General features: G+C 34.9%; 2 protein-coding genes across 5 annotated transcripts; one reads left to right on the forward strand and one right to left on the reverse strand.

Moving 5' to 3' along the window:
* Positions 1–1,910: 1,910 nt before the first annotated feature.
* On the reverse strand, positions 1,911–11,904 carry LOC116002109 (putative late blight resistance protein homolog R1B-17). Of its 4 annotated transcripts, XM_031242137.1 has the most exons (7): positions 8,505–11,904; positions 8,277–8,348; positions 7,430–7,556; positions 7,132–7,296; positions 6,630–6,727; positions 6,188–6,314; positions 1,911–2,659 (listed from the first exon to the last, which is right to left on the reverse strand). In XM_031242137.1, the coding sequence occupies exons 1-3, from the start codon at positions 11,829–11,831 to the stop codon at positions 7,476–7,478; spliced, it is 3,480 nt and encodes a 1,159-aa protein (XP_031097997.1). In that variant the 5' UTR covers positions 11,832–11,904; the 3' UTR covers positions 1,911–2,659; positions 6,188–6,314; positions 6,630–6,727; positions 7,132–7,296; positions 7,430–7,475. The 4 variants fall into 4 exon arrangements, with proteins under 4 accessions (XP_031097997.1, XP_031097995.1, XP_031097996.1 ...); XM_031242135.1 differs by lacking the exon at positions 1,911–2,659 and having other exon boundaries at positions 5,998–6,314; XM_031242136.1 differs by lacking the exons at positions 1,911–2,659; positions 6,188–6,314 and having other exon boundaries at positions 6,564–6,652.
* LOC116002353 (putative late blight resistance protein homolog R1A-4) lies at positions 2,116–5,148 on the forward strand. Its single transcript, XM_031242468.1, has 3 exons — positions 2,116–3,976; positions 4,038–4,040; positions 4,154–5,148. Exons 1-3 carry the CDS (start codon positions 2,116–2,118, stop codon positions 5,146–5,148), a joined length of 2,859 nt encoding a protein of 952 aa, XP_031098328.1.
* Positions 11,905–14,952: the final 3,048 nt, after the last annotated feature.

The raw sequence follows: 14,952 nt of genomic DNA on the forward strand, positions 1-14,952 counted from the left end.
CGGAGGAAGGGAATCGTCGTTGAAATGGTGAAGAAGCGCAGACAGTAACTTGCTTGAGAAGACTGGTTGGCTTATATATTTAAAAAAAAAATTTGATTGGCTAGGGATAACGGTGCCACTAACAGCACCGTTATCCCCAGCAACTAAACGACGTCGTTTAAGGACCCAGGTGCACCTTGCAAGGTGCACCTGGGTCCACGGCATAACAATTGATTTAACCCTTATCCCTTTTATTTTTTTTTTTAAATTAAGAAGACTTGGTGCTTAGTCACATTGATAGTGCTTTTAGTAATCCCATCATTTTGTATAATTTGGAGTATTTAATTTGGAAAGGCTTGAAAGGCTAACAATTTCAATTTCGATTGGCTGCATTGTAATTAACCATTCCCATGTGGTTAATATTTCCTATACAATTGAAGAAGTTGAAGTTGAGCGGGCTAAATTTTCTCAAAGGGATTTAACAACAATTAGAATTTTGAGCGAACTTAGGGTGCTCAAGCTCGAAAATACCTTATTGGGAAGAGCGTGCGAACTGGGAAGTGGCTAAAGGAGAATTTAGTAAATTAAGATCCTTGTTTTTTTTTTTTTGAGTACAGATCCTTGTTCTTTGATGAGGATAAAAAAAATAAAATTCAAGCAATTGAAGAATGATGAAAAACACACTTGAATTTGCAACGACTTGAGCGTCTAATTGTAAGATTTTGTTATTGTTTGGAACAAATCTCATTTAGCTTTGTTGGTCGCAACTTGAAGCATATCGAGTTGGATAGGTGTATCTCTTCCATTGTTGCTCCTACCAAGCAACTCAAACATACTTACCAGTCAAGTTGAGGTTAGAAGCTACAATGCCATTCATTCTTGATAATTAACTTCTATACTATTTGTTGCTGATTGAATTTCTTTACAAAATTTGTTACCATTAATTTCTTTATCTAATCTCATTTCATTTTGTAGCTCATAAGCAATGGGCTGAATATACTACAGTTCTATATTGACCAGATGGAAGAGTTTGCAAGAATTTTTGACTTGCTGGATGGCTTAGCTTGTTCAAAGTTCACCACCAAAATTATATTTGTATGTGAATGGAATCTTTAAATTATCAACTTTAATGCAGCTCAACTCACGCCTCATCCTTTCTTTAAATAAAATTATTCCATTAAACAATTATAGATTTATTATAAATGATTAAATAAAATAAAAAAACTTATAACTAGTTTTATCTAACATATTAATTTGAGAATTAATAGAAAATCCTTATAATAATAATTAAACAAAAATTGTCAAAAGTTACTAACTTGTTGCAGTGCATAGCATACTAAAAGAGTTTTTCTTTAAAAAAAAAAAAAAATTTGTTACCGCCACGGCACCACTATTGAATCATTTTCAATTCGCATTTCATCCTCAATTATTATTTTTAACATTTGATTTCAAACTATTGGATCATTTTTACATTTGGTCTCTAAGTATTAAGTTTTTAAAATTTGGTCCCAATACTTTTAAAATATTGTCACATTTGATCCTTCGACCTAATTTCTGGTCATCGGTAACCAAATTTTTTTCTCCGTGTTATTGAACATGAGTGCATAATAGTCAGTAACTTATCTTGAAGGACAAAGTTGTCATTTTTATGATATTTTTCAACTAAAAATTTGGTCACCGATGACAAAAAATTAAATCGAATAATCAAATGTGGCAATATTTTAAAAGTCATGAGACAAAATATGAAAAAGTAAATGGCCAGGGGCTAACTGTGAAAATAATCTAATAGTTGGACAAATAAATAAAAATAATTGGACACCAAATATAGAAATTCAATAGTCATGGACCAAAAGTTATAAAAAAAAAAAAAAGAAAAAGAAAAAAAAAGAACTCCATTATTAAACAAGAGAGCTTAGACAATCAGATAATAATATTAGTAATATTTGTTGATTTAATTGATTTGGTTGATCGCCTATAGAGTATAGAGTCATTTAAAACCAAAAAACTGTAGTTTTTGCTGGCTTTGTTTAAATATAAGTCTTTCTTTTACTAGCCAGCAAAAGACTCTCTTTTACTCTCATCTTTTGCAATTGCATTTTCTCATACAAACAAACACACAAAAAGAGAGAGAGAGAGATGGCTTATGTTGCCTTAACTTCTCTGATGGCAACACTTGAGCTTCAGTTTCTGCAACCCAACCCAAGGCTGTCCCTTCTTCATGATGATGATGAAGAAGCCCCAATCAAATCTTTCTTCCAAAACCTTTCTTCTTTGCAAGAATTTCTAGACATTTTCCAATTTCGTAGTGCACCCAGAGATTTGGAAACCAAAATAAGAGACTTTGCACTTGAGACTGAAGACAACATTGAAATACAACTAAGCAACTTTCTTCTACTGTCCAAACACACACCCCATCAAGAAGAAGCTTCCCAAAAACTCTGTCAAACCTTGCGAGAAGCATCACAAAATGCAGCAGAGTTGTTGAACATTACCAATATAGAAAAAGATGGAGAAACACAGAGAAAGATAACTTGTGATGCTTTAACTTCTCTCATAAGGGAGATTCGGGTTGACTTTGTGGTCCATCCTGTCATTCATATTCCAGCATCAATGATCGAATCTCTCATAGAAAACATTTCTTCTTTGCGAGAATTTCTAGAGATATCGAATTTTCACGGTGCTGCAGTCAAAGATTTGGCAACCAAAATCAGAGACTTTGCATTCAAAGCAAAAGAGGATATGGAAAAACAATCATGGGAAGTTCGTTATTCCAGATTCACAGATAAACATAAAAAACTTTCCAAGAAACTCCTCAAAGCCTTGCAACAAGTAGCAGAAAACACAGGAGAGCTATTGGACAGAATCAGAAACACAAGCAACAAAGCCGATGAGGCCAATGAAACACGACCACCTATTCCTTGGTTAAACCATAATTCATCTCAGTCTGTGAATATTAAGGGAGGAGATAATGGATCATCCTCGAGGTGCTCTCCGAGGTTTGAGGACAGAATGGTTGGTCGTCAAAATGATGTTACTACAATAAAGGATCAACTCTTCAGTGGCTTTGGTGGTTTAAAAGTTATCCCGATTATTGGGATGCTGGGCATTGGAAAGACTACTTTAGCTCGAACAATTTTTGAAGATCAACTAGTTCAACTGCATTTCGATGTAAAAATCTGGTTCACTATGCCCCGAAAATACAATAAGATCCAAATACTACGCGACCTCCTTCGGTCAATTGCACTAGCAGAGCAACATGAAGTTAAAGAGGGAAGAACTCTAGTAGAGATGATGGAGGAATGCTTGATAGACAGGAGGTATCTAATTGTTTTAGACGACATTTGGAGCACTCAGCATTGGGATGATATCAAATATGTTTTTCATCGTTATGTGGAAGGAAGTCGCATATTGCTGACCACTCGGTTCAATGACGTGGCTGATTATGCTTGCACACTAAAAGGTAATCATCATGTTATGAGTTTACTAGATCCAAATGAAAGTTGGGAACTATTCTGTAATATCTTTCCGCTTGAAAGGTATAGGGCACCAAGATTTGAAAGCTTTAGGAGTCATCTGTCCAATGTTGTGGAGAAATGTGAAGGATTGCCACAGGTAATTGTTACAGCCGCTAAGCGTATATCTGAATGCAAAAACAACATACAACATGAATTGAAAAAAATGGAAAAAGAAATAGAGTTGTTGGGAATTCTAGATTATAGTGCACTCGCACTCATTTACAATCAATTGCCAGAATATTTGAAAGTTTGCTTTTTATATCTTGGAATCTTTCCAAAGCGTAGTGAAATCCAAGTCAAAACGCTTCTTAGGTTATGGGTTGCAGAAGGATTTGTGAAGCCATCAAGGAATAAGGGGTTAGAAAAGATTGCTTATTGTTACTTAAAGGACCTCATTGATAGAAGTCTTGTGTTAATAAGCAGTCGGACTTTTGATGGCAAAATTAAGACTTGCAAGGTGCACAGTGTCATGCATAATATTTGTTTTAGAGAGGCTCAGAAAGAAGGAATATTATGTGCAGTAAATACTCAGCAACTCCCAAGGTGGTCATTAAATGCATTTGCAAATTCCTGCCGTTGGTTTAGTTTATGCAAACATAGTTTTGACTATTATGTGTTGTTTAGTTTAAACAACCCTCGCTCGGTTTTCTTCTTTCAAGAAAATTCTGAAATTTTGGTACCGTTCAAGCTGTTAAGAGTTTTGGCATTCGTTCCATCTCCATTCCTCCAAAGAGTGCCAATGCATTTAGAGAATTTAGTTTTTCTAAGATATTTATCTGTAACACAATGGTTTGAAGGTCTCAACGATGTAGTGTCAACTAATCTGAATTTACAGACTCTTGTTGTTTGCGGAAGTGACAGCGAATCACAACTTGGAGTACCTACTCTCCATTTGCCATCAACAATTTGGGAGTCACCACAATTAAGGCATATTGAACTTGGTGCTTTGCATACTGTTGATCCTCCCAGTGTGGTAAAGAAGAATTTGCAAACATTATCTTGGGTAGGTCCAACTCATTACAGAAAGGGAGTGTATTCCAATTTTCCAAACATAAAAAAGCTAAAAATATTCTGTAAAGAAAACTTAGAGTCCAGTCACATTGGTGGATCTTCCAGCAAACACATCATTTTGGATAACTTGGACTATTTAGCACGACTTAAGAGTCTAACGATTTCAGTTTCTGTTGGCTGCATTATAACATTTCCTGAACGGTGTGCATTTCCTCCACAATTGAAGAAATTGAGTTTGAGTGGGACTAATCTTTCTGGGTGGGATTTAACGGTAATTGGCTCATTGAAACGTCTTGAGGTGCTCAAGATGGAAAATGCTTTCCAAGAAGAAGTGTGGAGAGCAGTTGAAGGAGGATTTTATGGATTAAAGTATTTGGTCCTTAAAGATAAAAAACTCAAGAGGTTTGAGGCTTACACAGATGCTTTCCCATGTCTTGAGCACCTAGTTCTAAGATGTTATTATTTGGAAGAGATTCCAAGCAGTTTTGGAGAAATTTTCTGCTTGAAGTCAATTGAGTTGGATAGGTGCAGCCGCCCTTCCATTGTCACTTCTGCCAAGGATATTCAAGAGAAGCTAAATAAAAATTTTGGAAAAGAAAATTTTGAGGTTAGAAGCTCTGGCTTGATCATTCTCTGTTATTAGATGTTGAACATTGCAAAATCTGTTACTAGAATTTTTTTTAACTTCACTTGTTTTGTGTGTTTTGCATTATTTTTTCTTAGATCAATATTGATGAATGAGGGTATATAGTAGAGTGTGTAGAAGATGTTGGGGTTGGCAAATTTGAAAAGGCAAATTCTGAGGTTAGAATTCATTCTTAATCTTCTTTTTTCTTTGTATTTATTAAAATGTTTCTCCATTTTTGGGGTCATATCCTGCAATAATGCCTCAAAGCATATATATATTAGATTTGACATTTTCTTCTTAATTGCAGATTTTCAAGCTGAAAAACTCTGGTCACAGCTTCTTTTCCAAAGGTCTTATGATAAGATGGTAAATGGTTCTGAACTAGAAGCGGTACATATGTTGTTAAGGAGATTGGTTTTCTTAACAAGATGAAGACCTAGCTAGCTGGTAGCTGCTGTAAAACCTGGAAACCAAAGGAACACAGTAGGGTATGTATATAGAAGAAAAGTCTGATGAAGATGTTGGAGTTGACAAATTTGAAAAGGCAAATTCTGAGGTTAGAATGAAGATGTTGGGGTTAACAAATTCATTCTTAATTTTAATTTTTCCTTTTTTATTAGATGCTTAAATTCTTTGCAACATCTCATCTGTTGCTATTTAATTATTTTTTCTAACCTCATTTCTACATTAGTTTTCTCTATTTTGCATTGCTTTGTGGAAGATGTTGGGGTTGGCAAATTTGAAGAAGCAAATTAAATTTTGAGGTTAGAGGCTATGACTACTCACTAAGATCATTCATGCAAATTTTTAACTTTCTTCATGTCAGCATATATATGTTTTCAGATCAACAAAAAGGAAGTTGAATACAACCATAAACAAAACTCATGTTTTAATTAGCATCCATATCACATCATAATGTCACTAAATCATGTCACACAATGCAAGTTTTCCCAACATTATGACAAAGGGGAGGAACGGGGAACCAATAACATCTAAAGAGTAAATTAAAGACTAAAGCCAATTAATTAGCAGGTAAGTATATATGTGTACATACCATTTTTCTAATTGCAGTTAATTAAGCTCGGCTATGGCCAAGTTGTCCTTTACAGATAGACTCTTCTGTGATTCAGACTACTGTATAGCCTCCCTCATTCATCATAATCAGCCCCCTGAATTTTGATCTTTGATCATGCAAAATAGAGAAAACAAATGAGGTTAGAAACATGCATATCAATTAGTAGCAGATTTTGCAAAGCATCTAATAAAAAAGAATGAACAACCCAGAGCTTTAATTCTAACCTCAAATTTCTCTTCTCCAACCTTAATTAGCTTAATTCTCATTAAATAAGCATATATATATATATATATATATATATATATATATNATATATATATATATATATATATATATATATATATGCATCAATCTATCTGATCAAAGTTGAAGGTGCAGTGCAGTTGCTCAATCTAATCTAATCTATTGCTCTTCACATTACCCAGGCCAGCCGCCATATCTGATCTGTTCCAAATCAAGCAAAAAAGAGGTGAGCTAGCTGAGGTTGCATACCATAATATAATGCCCTCCCACAGCTCCCTGTTCAACACATTGGAAAAGGCGGCAAAAAATAAGATTGACAGACAATACGACTTGCATGTAACTCAATTCAAAAAAAACATTAAACAACAAATCTAATCCATCCTTCACTAACATCTCAAGGCTAAACTCAATTAAATTATTAATTAGCAGATATGAATATATCTTTGTACATAACGGGCAGCCAGTTTTCTAGTTTCCTGACCAGGTTGTCATTTACAGACTCTTCCTATGAAAAAACATATCATGCAAAATGGACAAAATGAAATGAGACAACGGAGAAATAAGTAGTGACAAATAAATAAATTTTGGAAAGACAGTGGGTATGGAATAGAAAATAAAGAAATAAAAATTAAGAATGAATGAATGAGGCAGGCTGTAGGGTGTAGGGTGTAGCTTGTAACCTCATTTCATTTTGCTCAAATCCACTTGAATTGGCCCGCAGAGCAGAGCCACTACTTTAACAGATTTGTCCATCTCTTTCTCTTTTTCTTTTTCTTTAATTTGTGGATGTAACATCTTCTACCATCTGCTCATTCATCATATTCACCCTCCTCCTCCATTTTTATCTATGAGATTAACAAAGAAAAAATTAAACAATACTGATCCGAGTAACACATTTTGCACACAACTTCACCATCTAATTAATAAAAAAGAAAAACAAATTACGAATGAATGAATGAGCCATATATAACTTCTAACCTCAGAATTTGCGTTTTCAACATCTTCCATACACTCTACTATATTTTCAGGCCCCTGCCCCTGCCCTTGGATTTCCTGCTCCATCTACTGAATTTATACTCTTTTTGGGTGGACAAACCTGGCCAGGCTGCAAACTATACAATCAGTGGAAAGAAAAGACGAATTTAATTTAATTTATGGAAGGCATTTGTACTGTGGAAGATAATCAACTCAAACTGCACTTATTTATATTGCCCTGCCCTAGCCTCTTCAACACATTGGAATAAGACAAAATAAGATTAACAATAAGACTTGTTTCAAGAAAAACATAAAACAATAAATATAACCACTGCACTTCTCAACACGTACGTGGTGGTGCATTAATGCATATTTGGTGGCGCACGGAGGACCATGGTGCATTTTTGAACACATTGTGGTGAATTTATGCATATCTAATGCTGCATGACCGCACGAAAACTAGACCTATATGTATTTAATTTTTTGTGTATGTATGTCTATACATACTGGCCAGTTTTCTAATTGCCCGACCAAGTTGTGCATGTTTTACAGACACTTCCTAGCTTCTAACCTCATTTCATTTTGCTGTTCAATTCCTTGTCAAATCTGCAGAGCCAAGCCACTTTTAGGCTTGTCTCAATCTCTTTTTCTTTATGACTTCAATTTCCCAACTCCAATTTCTTCCTCTACCATCTGCCCCCTGCTGATGATTCACCCTCCTCCATTTTTATCTATGAAAACAAATGAGGTTAAGAAATAAAAATTATATAATAACAGATTTTGCACACAAGTTCAGTGCAACTAAGAAACAAGAAAATTAAGAATGAATGAGGCATATATAACTTCTAACCTCAGAATTTGCCTTTTCAACATCTTCGGAAAAACACTCTTCAGGCCCCTGCCCATGCCCTTGGATTTTAATCTATGCATCATCAAGTAAAACAAAATACACAAAACAAAAAAAAAATTATTAAATAGTAACATATTTTGCAAAGAATGAAGTCCCTTCACCATTTAATTTATATTAAACAAAAAAAAAAAAAAGAAGAAGAACAAGTCAAAGCTGCTTCCTTCTAACCTCAAAATTTTCTTTTCCAAAATTCTTCTTTAGCTTCTCTTGAATATCCCTAGCAGAAGCAACAATGGAAGGGCGGTGGCTAAACCTATCCATTTCAATTGACTTGAAGCAGAAAATTTCTCCAAAACTGCTAGGGATCTCTTCCAAACAATCACAACATCTAAGGACTAGATGCTCAAGACATGGGAAAGAATCTGTGTTAGCCTCCAACCTTTCAAGCTTTTTATCTTTAAGAACCAACAATCTTAATCTATAGAATCCTCTTTTAGCTACTTCCCATACTTTTTCATGGAACACATTTTCCAGCTTTAGAACCTCAAGCCATTGCAACCTCCCAATTACTACTAAATCCCACCCACAAAGATTAATACCACTCAACTTCAACTTCTTCAGTTGTGAAGGAAAAATACACCTTTCAGGAAGCGTTACAATGCAGCCAACTGAAACTGAAATCGTTAGACTCTTAAGCCGTCCTAAATAGTCCAACTCATCCAAAATGAAGCAATTGCTGGAAGATCCACTAATCTGGCTGGCCTCTGAGTCTACTTTATAGAAAATTTTCAGTATTTTTATATTTGGAAATTTTGAATACACTCTGTTTCTGCAATGAGTTGGATCCACCCAAGATAATGTTTGCAAATTCTGTTTTACCATGCTTGGAGGATTGACAGCATAGGAAGTGCCAAGTTCAAGATGCCTTAACTGTGGTAACTCCCATATTGTTGATGGCAAATGGAGAGTAGGTGCTCCAAGTTGTGATTTACTGTCACTACCGGAAACAATAAGTGTCTGCAAATTCACATTACTTGACACTACATCACTGAGACCCTCAAACCATTGTGTTACTGATAAATATCTTAAAAAGACTAAATCCCCTACATGCATTGGCACTCTTTGGAGGAATGAAGATGGAACAAATGCCAAAACTCTTAACAGCTTGAAGGATACAAAAATTTCAGTGTTTTCTTGAAAAAAGAAAATGGAGCGAGGGTTGTTCAAACTATACAACACATAATAGTCAAACCTATGTTTGCACAAAGTTAACCAACGGCATGAATTTGCAAATGCATTTAATGACCACTTTGGGAGTTGCCGAGTATTTACTGCACATAAGATTCCCTCTTTTTGAGCCTCTCTGAAACATATGCTATGCATGACACTGTGCAACCTACAAGTCTTAATTTTGCCATCAAAAGTCTGTTTACTTATTAACACAAGACTTCTATCAATGAGGTCCTTTAAGTAACAATAAGCAATCCTTTCTAACTCCTTATTCTTCGATGGCTTCACAAATCCTTCAGCAATCCATAACCTAAGAAGTATTTTAACTTGGATCTCACTGCACTTTGGAAAGACTCCAAGATATAGAAAACAACCTTTCAAATATTCTGGCAACTGATTGTACATGAGAATGAGTGCACTATAATCTAGAATTCCCAACAATTCTATTTCCTTTTCAATCTTTTTCAATTCATGTTGTAAGTTGTTTTTGCATTCAGATAAGCGCTTAGCAACTACAACAATTGATAGTGGCAATCCTTCACATATTTCCACAACATGGAACAAGTCACTCCTGAATTTTCCAAAACTTGGTGCCCTGCTATACCTTTGAAGAGGAAAGATAGTACAGAATAGATCCCAACTTTCATTTGGATTTAGTAAATTCATAACATGAGGTGTACCTCTGATTGTGCAAGCATAATCAGCCACTCCATAGAATCTAGTGGTCAGCAATATGCAACTTCCATTCACTGCAGAATTGAAAAATAAGTATTCTAATTCATCCCAATGCTGAGTGCTCCAAATGTCATCCAAAACAATTAGATACCGCTTTTCCTTCAAGCATTCACGAACCTGACCTTGAAGAGGGGCTTCCTTTTTAATTTCACGATTTTGTGAAATTGACTGGAGAAGGTCGCGTAGCACTTTGGTCTCATTGTAATTTTGAGTCACTGTAACCCATCCTTGTACATGGAAATGCAATGCAACCGATTGATCTTCAAAGATTTTTGTTGCTAAAGTAGTTTTCCCTATGCCTGGCATCCCAATAATTGGGATTACTTTGACACCATGAAAGCTACTGAAGAGTTGATTCTTTATCATACTAACATCATTTTGACGACCCACCATTCTTCTGCCCTCCTCAAGCTTTGGATAGCACCGCGAGAATTCAAATTCAGAGTGAGTATGATTGGCTTCATTCCTTGTGTTGCGGCCGATAGTGCTCAACAGCTGTGCTGCGTTTTCGGTTAGTTGATGCAAGGTTTGAAAGTGTTGTTCTGAAGCTTGTTTTGGCAGGCTGAGGCTGTGCTCTTCTTTGGCCACACAAAAGTTCCTAATTTGTTTTTCGATGTCTTCTTTAGCTTTGAATACAAAGTGTCTGATTTGGATTTCACCTCTAGATCCACCAAAATCGGAACGCAGTAGAAACTTTTTCAAATAAAAGAGCGTTTGTTTGAGAGATCCTAGGGTTGTTTCTACGTCGTCAGGCGCCCTTGTGTTGGATTGCAAAGACATAAGTCTTCCCTTGAGACTATTTAAATAATTACAACATTCATCAATCTTCCGTCTCTCCTCTTCTTTGCTGATGATCTCCTCCAGCTCTACTATATTTTCTTGTGCTTGTTGCAAGGTTTGACACAGTTCCTGGAAAGCTTCTTCTTCATATACTGTGTCTTTGGCCAGAAGAAAACTGCTGAGTTGTAGCTTCATGCGATCTACAGCTAATAAATCTCTTATTTTGGTTTCCCAATCTTTGATTGCAGCAGGAGAATGAATATGACGAAATAATTGTCGCACACAAGAAAGACGGCTTTGAATGAGAGATTTGAATAGGGTTTGAATTTGATCATAAACCACCCTCGTCGCTTTGGATTCTATAGACTTCATATGATGATCGTCTATTATTCTCTTGAGATAATTTAAATCATCATTCTGTCTATTTAGGCTGTTGATAATCTCCACCACATCTGTAGTCTTTTCTAGTGCTTGTTGCAAGATTAGACAGAGTTGCTGGAAAGCTGCTTTTTGATGAACTGCGTCGTCGTTTTTGACACAGTTGCTTACTTGGATTTCGATCTCATCTTCAACTTTGAGTGCAAAGTCTCTTAATATGGTTTCAAAATATTTGATTGCAGCAGCACTGCCACCGCCACTGGATTTGTTTTCCAGAAAGGCCTGCAAAGAAGAAAGGTCTTCATAGAAACATGTGATGGGTGTTTGAACATCATAAAGATAAAGATAATGAAGAGAAACTCTTGGGATGGGTTGCAGCAGAAAGTGAAGCTCAATTGTTGTCTTTAGAGAAGTTAAAGCAACATAAGCCATAATCTATCTGGATCGATCGATCTCTTTAATTTTTCTTCAATGGGAAAATAATAATGCAATTGCAAGTTTGAGGGTGGATTGTGATAGTAGCAAAAGAGACTGCCAGGAAGTTGAATTTAGAGTTTCATCTCTCGAGAACACCGATCACATGGCCAACCAATTAATCGCACATGCAGGTTTTTTTTTAGTGACACCTAAGCCAAGCCTGGAACGAGTTAATACCCAAAATAATTCTCTACTATAGTGATTTTTCTTAATTTTTTCATAAATAATTTTAGTGACATAATTTAATGTCAATTTTTTGTGTTTTATCTCATTATAGTTCTCAATTTGTTACTCCGTCAAGTTGGTGATAAATAGAGGGTCAATTTTTAAAAAAACCACTATAATCGAAGACTATTTTAGATATTAGCTCAATCTAAAAATATATATTAAATAAATCTCATCGTGTAATATTTATTTACAAAAGATTACGAAAAAGATTAACCTAACAAATTATTAATAGTTGACCTACTCAAATTAAAAAAATATTGAATACTTAATGCTCTATGCTCATAGTTTATACTACGTATTTATTAAATGGCCGGTCGCGAACTTCCTGATTTTCGTGCAATAGTTTTTTTTAAAAAAATCACTTAATGATTAAATAGTAAAAATAATTAAATAATGTCAAACGAAAGATGAATACTTAATGCTCTATGCCTCTATGCTTTTCACATTAACCAAGGTCAGATCATGCATGAAGAGAATTAATGTCCAAATAAGGTCTTGTGTACTTTAAATAATAGGAGTATTTTTTTTTCCTACCAAAATGTTGAATCCTCAACTCCAAGTGTCTCACACCTCGATAAAGCATCTAAGAGGATGTAAATCATGATAACTCATCATAATTTTAGGAACCGAAGAAACAAATCGCGTAGAAAAACAATGAAACCGCAGGAAAAATGAAGAAGCGCCGTCGAAGGGGAAGTGAAATCTCCGGAGAAACGCAATTCGCTGGAAAAAAAACACAAAGGGGAAGAGAATCTGCCCGTGAAGGAAGGTAAAATGACAGACGACTTGTTTAACACTGTTAACAAAGAAGCAACGAATTTTTTTTCATAAGGCAAAACGACGTCGTTTTGAGGCTTGGTCCACACAATAATTTTCCATTTATTTATTATTTGGGCTGGTATCTCGAGACTTTGTACGTACTCTTTTGAGCCTAGCACCCTAAACAAACTATTTTCCTACCTCCGTTATATACACCTATACTCCGTCCCGACAAAACCATTAATTCTCATTTTTGTGTTAATAAAATTAATGAGAAATATATATTACTAAAAATAGTTAATTCCTTTTTTTTTCTTAGATTTATAGGTGTCATTTTATTTTTAGTCTTTTTTTTTTTCAAAACATCCCCATTGGTCCTAACATTATTGTGGCATGATCCTTTTTTTGTCATATACGAATATATAAAGTTGTTTAAATGACATTAAACATTAGGACATTTTGGTTTATTGACCTTACCATCTTCTCAACTCCTCTTTGTTCTAAAAAGTTAATTCTTTTTTTGGTCTTAGATTTATAGGTGATATTCCACTTTTAGTCATTCCATAAACCACTCAAAATCCTAGATTTATAGGTGTTCCTCAACTCCTCTTTGTCTTCTTTAGCCTTTTGCAATCGCAAACTTCAATCTTCAATTCACTATTCACCGAGCAGTAGCAGCTTGCATTACTGCCTGTGCCTCTATAGCCCATAGGATAATAGTGAGTCTCGTTGGACCTTCGCCTCTACCTCAAACTTTGGTCATTAGCTCGGCCAATCGTCATTAGTCATCACTTGTGGAGCAACAACTCCTCAAGTTCGAGTAATCAAATCCTTAACCCTAAATTTCTAATTCTATAAATCCCTAAATACTATATAAAATTTTCTTGTTAGATTTGTCAAAATTAATTTGTGACACTTTGCATTTCATATTTCTCTTTTTCATTTGTGTTTTGGTATTTGAATTATTGGTTAATTAACAATTTATTCTTGAAGCACTATTTTCCACTTCCAGCCTATGTATTTCAAGGTTCTTCAACTCCAAAAGCATTTCTCTCACTCCAAGTACATAAGGTTAGTTTTTGTATTTTATATGTCCAAGTACATAATTAATTTTCTCTGTATTTATGAACAAATTTAGCAATTATTTATAGAATGTCATATCATAGTTTTGGTACTTCATCTTCAACAGAATTTGGGGATAACTGCCGATGTAAATGTGGTGATCTATTACCCATTAAAATGTCATGAAATTATGCTAATATGGGGAAAAGATACCAAGCATGCCCACGTTTTGGAGTAAGTTTTTTTTTTTTTTCCTAAAATATTGTAATTTAAGTGGTGTTTTATAAACAGAATTGAAAGATTAAAATTTAGTTTTTCAGAAAAATCAAAATTGTGGAATCTTTAGATGGGGTTGATATGGTTGTATCTGACCTTTTTGCGATAATCATACGAGGATTATCGAAACATGTAGACAAGATTGATACAAAGATTCAAACATTGAAGTACACAACTAAGAATAAAGACATTGAAATCCAAAAACTTAGCTTGGAGGTCATTGAAATGAAATTTCAAAAACAAATTGAAGGTAGTAATAAGTTCCAATTTTATAAACGTGTTGCATGTGGTTTGGTGGTAACAATCATTTTGTTTCAATTTTTGTACAAAATGTAGAGCATGAAAATTGGAAATGTAACACTTCTTCAATCAATTTAGGAGGGGAAAAGTTTAATATGGAGTGATTTCCATTTTTGGTCCTACTGTTGTTGGGGCATTGCCAATTTTAGTCCACTTCATTAATATTTGCTACATTGCGGCCAATCTTATTTAGTCATTGCCACTTTTAGTCCACCGTTAAATTTTTTGTCAAATAACCGTCCAAAACAGGGGTATTTTGATCTTTTCATGCTTTAATCATCTTCTTTACCCTTTGCAGTGATTTTCCTTACACATTTTCATCCAATAAAGAGGTCCGGCGAAAGCCATGGCTTTGTAATGTGGCTCACATGGCTTTCGTCGGACCTCTTTATTGGATGAAAATGTGTAAGGAAAACCACTACAAAGGGTCAAGGAGATGACCAAAACATGA

Source organism: Ipomoea triloba, chromosome 13 (genome assembly GCF_003576645.1).
Source record: "Ipomoea triloba cultivar NCNSP0323 chromosome 13, ASM357664v1".
Taxonomy (NCBI): domain Eukaryota; kingdom Viridiplantae; phylum Streptophyta; class Magnoliopsida; order Solanales; family Convolvulaceae; genus Ipomoea; species Ipomoea triloba.